Here is a 5,557-nt window from a genome sequence, read left to right on the forward strand (position 1 = left end):
AATCTTCAGGCTATACCACCCCACTACCTCAACATGACTTGGCCTGGATCCCACAAGGAGAAGGCCAGGGACTGGGGGAACATTCTCAACAGGACTGTATTCTTTATCTCCTGCTGCTGGCAGCAGACGGGTGCCGCAGGGCCACCAGACCGCTGCAGGCTCTCCTGCGGAGGTCAAGTTAGCGATCTAGGGAGACCTAGGGAGACTACAGTCTCAGAAGAAAGCCCAGATAATAAAGAATTTAGGAACCAAGCATGGTGGTGCATGCCTTTAATCCCACCTCTTGGGAGGCAGAGGCAGGTAGATCTCTATGAATTTGAGGCCAGCTGATCTACTAAGAGTTCCAGGACAGTCAGGGCTACACAGAGAAACCCTGTATATGCATGGCGGGTGGGGGAAGTTGGGAGCCAATGATGTTTGAAGCCTAGGAGGGGACTAGCTCAGGGAGGGGACTGGAGGGCAAGGACACAGAGAGGACACCATCCCCCAGAGGGCAAGAAACTCAACAGTCTCCAGGGTGCTTTTGACCTCCAGGGAAGAAACATTCATCAGAAATCAGCAGATACACACACACACACACACACACACACACACACACACACACACACACGTGGAAGCAGAAGCTATGGGAAGGCGGCTATGACTCCATGTGGGAGCGTGTGCTGAAGCAAAGGCTGGGGCAGAGAGTCTAAAGTCAGGGATTCCCACTCTCCCAGTCTTTGAGAACTGAATGGTGGAGCATGTCCATCCCCAGTCAAGAACAAAGACCCCAGAGCTGTGGAATGTGCTGAGATTTACCACCACCATCCTGTCCCTCAAGTGCAGAGTGCCCTCTCCATCCCCATCAGTGAGCTATGAACTCTAGGAAATGCCCCAGCTCCACTGGGACGTGGCCTCCAAAGCCACGGGATCCTACCTCCACCGAGAGTACCTTGGGAGTCCCCTGGCAAGAAGCCTTTTGATTTGCAGCAGGAAAAGTCTGGTGACCACCACGCAGGGCCCACTTCCCTCCACCCCGGATTCATCCCTGTCTTTAACTGTTTAAAAAAAAAAAAAAAGCCAAACACAATTATCTGGACGTTTTTTGGTTTTGTTCTGTTTTGTTTTTTAAAAAAAGAAAAAAAAAATGAATGAAAAGACATCACAGCCAACAAGCAGGTCTCTAAGTCTATCCAGGTAAGCCAGAAAATGCCCAGGAGGAGAGAGAGGGTGGGACAGGAGGTGTAAGGGAAGGGCGGAATGGGGAGGGAGGTAGGGCCACAGGCAGTGGGTAGCTGGAAAGACAGGGTCATCCTGGTGACTTTGTGACCAGTAACCACAATTAGGGCTCAGGCCAGGACCTCAGCAGCTCCTCATCCCCCAGTACCCTCTCCATCCAATCCAATCCTCCACACACACAATCCAATCCTACATCCTTTCTTCGCTCTTAACTGCTCAGAGATACCCCCCTCCCCATCCCCTGTCCTGGGGCCTTCATCTTCCACCGCAGAGCTTCATCTGCAAGGCAATTAATCAGAGGACCCAACACCCAGACCAGACCCAAAGATGGGCCCTGCCCCTCAGTTGCTTCCCTCTGGAGAATCTGAGGAAGGAGAATAGGGGACAGCAACAGAGTTTGGCTTGAGCGTGGGGGAGGGTCTCATGAGCCTTAAGCCCCCTTCCACTCCACACCTTCCCACACTGACTAGATTGAGGAGAGGAAGAGTGGTCAATGTCCATGACTTTCTTTCTCTCCGACTCCAAGAATGAGGTTTCTTTTCTCCTTAGGCTTCCGGTCACCTTAAAGGAACACCTCGAATGCCACAATCAGAGGAAATTAGAATGAGGTCTCCCAGGGCTGAAAACTAAAGCTGGCATGTAGTATGTTGTCAATACATGTTTTTGGATGGCTGAATGAATGAATGAATGAATGAATTCAAGATTGATTTGAAAACACACTGGGGCTTCCTGTTGCTACACTCAGACCTCTTGGGCTATCTAAGCCCATAGTGGGTACTCTAGGCTCAGGCTTACCCCATGGGCCACACTTGTGCCCCATAGACACACACACAAACTCACACACGCATGCGCACACACACACACACACACACACACACATACACACCAAGGGAAACTTTGGGCAGGGCCGGAGGCAGAGAGCCAGGACTCAGACCAAAACTCCATGCCAGGTCAACTCTACAGCCCCCAGAGCACAGGGGCCTAGTAGGGGGCACTGAGTCCCCCACCTGCTGGCAGGCCTCACTCTTGGAAGCTGTCAGCCAGTTGGTGGCAGTCCAGTTCCCCCTTGGGTTCCAAGCCCCCTGGAAGCTTCACCCCTGTCTTCCGGTCCACACACCAGCACTTCCCACGCTGTCCATCCAGGGCGGGGTGGCACTGCCAAGAAAGGGCATGAGAAGGAGAGATCAGCTCCCAGGAAGACCACGTCCCTAGCCCAGCCCCCCAGATCAGACGATCACTCTTCCAAAATGACAGCTGAAGGCAAGTGCTCTTTTTGAGCACCAGTCCCTAAAGCTCACTGCAGTAGAGAGACTTGTCCAAGGAAACGTTCTAGAGAGCTTCTTCTGGTCAGGGACCTAAGAAAGTCCTTAGACTTGAAGGCATAGAAGGATTGTAAAGGCTGGATTCTTTGAAGATGTTTCAGCTGGGTTGTGACTGGGCTGGGACTTGAAACATGGAATTAAAGCTGGGAGCAGGATCCAAGTTGCAGTAAAGGTAGCATCTGGACCACAGCTGAAGCTGGGTTAGGGATTATGGTTAAAATGCTAAAATGTGAGCCAGGAAAAGTGGGCAGCCTAAGTCAGAAGCAGTTACAAGGCCTGTGACCCCAGCCCTTAGGAAGCAGAGGCAGGAGGACTGTTGCAAGAAACTTAAATCAGAATAAAGACAGAAGTCAAGGTCAGAAGAACAGAGTCAGGCTAAACTTCAGGTTAGAATTAGACCGGGGTGGGGGTGGGGCCCAGAAGCATATTTCAAAGCCAGACTCAAAGCTGGAATGCAGATTGGCTCAAGACTCAGAACTGGTGTGGGGATAAAGAGCCAAGCGTTACAGCTTTTTTGCTGTAACAAAAATTAAAGGTAAAAAATATATGCAGCATTATATAACATAAAAACAAACCCTGGTATAATCCCGGTACGTTAGACTTCAGTTAATACTTGCATCAATGGACCCCACTACTCTTCAATTAGGAGTGATGAAATCAGCTGTGAAGAGGGCCCAGTATAAGGTGATTCTACATTCAGGTGGTGGCAGCTAATACTTGTAATCCCAGCCCTCGGGAGGCAGAGACAGGCAGAGCTCTGTGAGTTCGAGGCCAGCCTGGTCTACAAAGTGAGTTCCCGGACAGCCAGGACTTTGTTACACAGAGAAACCCTGTCAGGGAGGGAGGGTGATAATTCTGCACTTTCTCCTTGTTTTTCAACAAACCCCAAAACCGTTCTTAGAAACGGTTGGGTGTTTTTGTTGTTTTGGTTTTTTGTTGTTGTTGTTTTTTATTTTCGAGACAGGGTTTCTCCATAGCTTTTTGGTTCCTGTCCCGGAACTAGCTCTTGTAGACCAGGCTGGCTTCGAACTCACAGAGATCCTCCTGCCTCTGCCTCCCGAGCGCTGGGATTAAAGGCGTGTGCCACCACCGCCTGGCTGTTTTGGTTTGTTTAATTGGGGGGGGGAGCGGTGCTGTTAAGAACTGAGATGTGAAATTTGTGTTGGGATAAAGGCTGCAGAAAGGTCAGGCACAGGTTCTGAGCCACCATCCCTGGCCCATCACACCCTTATCTTCCTGTGTTGGGAAGGACCCAGGACAGGAGTGTCATCTTCCTAGTGAGGCCTCTGCTGGTTGAGTAGCAGCCCACAGTGAGGTTATTTCCCTAGTGGGAGGGTGACATATGTCCTTACCCTCACACAACCTAGAGAAGCAGGCCAAGGCTCCCCAGACCACATTGAGCACAAGGCACTCCAGTACCCTGCCAAGATATACCACCCTCCTGATGGGCCAGAGATGAGATGGAGCGGGCTGCTCCTGCTGTATGTACATGCCAGCATGCGGGGCATTCTGAAGGAGTAAGCGAATGTGAGGCCGCTACCCGCTGCCTTCTCTCCTGATCCCTCTTCCTCTGCTTCCAACCCCATGACTGTCTCGGGTCACTAGACCCAGCTCGACCTCCAGCCTTACTGCACCCGAGAATCTGAGCTCAGCTGCAGAAGTGTGCGTTCTTTCCTCCATGACGTCTCATAACTTGGGGTCTGTCCCTAAGCCCAGATGAAGCTGCAGACATTCAGACCCAAGGAGCACTACTTCAAAGAAGGAGGAGGGGGAGCATTGGGAGCAGGGTTTATGGCACAGATGGGGATTTCTCAAGAACTGCAAACAGCCATGGAAGGAAGGCAAGAGGTGGTGTGGGCTGCCCAGGGCCCCTCTACTCCTTTCTGAGTCTGTCTCTCATCTTTAAAAAAATGCGATGGACAGAACATGCCAAGAGTCTTAGGCTAGAACAGGGTTGAGGGAGACCCAAACGGCTGGGTTGGATTTGGGGAGCTTCTCTTCCTATCCTGAGGGGAGCCAGGCATTCCCCAGGATGAGGCCAGCACCTCGCAGCAGGAGGGGAGACCCACCTGTTTGGGGTGGAAGTTGCCATTGCGGTCACAGTTGGGAATGGGAATGATAAAGAGGTCTTCATGGGTCCGGCTTTGCGAGGCAGCCAGTCGCTCCAGGGCCCGGTGCAGTTCACTCTGGCAGGAACCCTGGGGCTGGGGAGTGAACAACAAAACTGCTCAGCAGAAGAGAAAGGCAGGGAGACCAAGCTGGGGCTCCAGCCCAGTCTACAGAGCTGGTTCCAGGACAGGTCCAAAGCTACAGAGAAACTCTGTCTCGGGAAAAAAAAGGGGGGGGGGTTGGGAAAGAAACAAGAGGGTTAAAGGCCCTGTGTGAAGAGTCAAGGCCTGGGTACTGGGCAGGGGCACAAGAAGTGAAAGCAGAAACTTAGATTCAACTAACAAGGATAGACACTAAAGCATGCCTCAAAAACAAACAGGGAGTGGTGGCACATATCTGCAGCCCCAGCACTCTGGAAGCAGAGGCAGGAGGACTATTGCAAGTTCAAGGCTACCCTGGTATAAACAGGAAGTTCTAGGCCTGCCTGGGCTACAAAGTGAGACCCCCATCTCACAAGAAATAATTAGGAAAAAGGGGGGCAAGAGTTAACGAGGGAGTGGTAAGGAAAGAGGCCTTGGGGATTTATAGACCTAAGCAAAAGGAATAAACAAAATAACATCTAGGTTTGTGCCCACTGGAACAATTAGCCAGACCCTAGAGGATCTCTTGCTATGGCCAGTTTACTAAACCCTTTTGTTTCTAAGATTTGGGCAGAGAATCCAAGAAAAGGACCAAGAGTTAGGTGGTAGTGGCACATGCCTTTAATTCCAGTGCTTGGGAGGCAGAGGCAGGCGGATCTCTAGGTTCAAGGCCCGGTCTACATAGTGAGTATGAGAATAACAGATCAACACAGAGAAATCCTGTCTTCGAAAAATCAAAAAAAAAAAAAAAAAAAAAAAAAAAAAAAA

The 5,557-nt window shown here is 50.9% G+C and overlaps 1 protein-coding gene across 1 annotated transcript in view; it reads right to left on the bottom strand.

Annotated features, from left to right (window-relative positions):
* Positions 1-1,087: 1,087 nt before the first annotated feature.
* Positions 1,088-5,557, bottom strand: part of Igfbp4 (insulin like growth factor binding protein 4) — an 11,933-nt gene continuing 7,463 nt past the window's right edge. Inside the window, exons 3-4 of the mRNA XM_005368254.3 lie at positions 4,610-4,744; positions 1,088-2,373 (exon numbers count right to left, since the gene is read on the bottom strand). Of these exons, the coding sequence (XP_005368311.1) occupies positions 2,239-2,373; positions 4,610-4,744 (270 nt within the window). The 3' untranslated portion in view covers positions 1,088-2,238. The remainder of the gene's footprint in view (positions 2,374-4,609; positions 4,745-5,557) is intronic.

Source organism: Microtus ochrogaster, unplaced genomic scaffold (genome assembly GCF_000317375.1).
Source record: "Microtus ochrogaster isolate Prairie Vole_2 unplaced genomic scaffold, MicOch1.0 UNK31, whole genome shotgun sequence".
Taxonomy (NCBI): Eukaryota; Metazoa; Chordata; class Mammalia; order Rodentia; family Cricetidae; genus Microtus; species Microtus ochrogaster.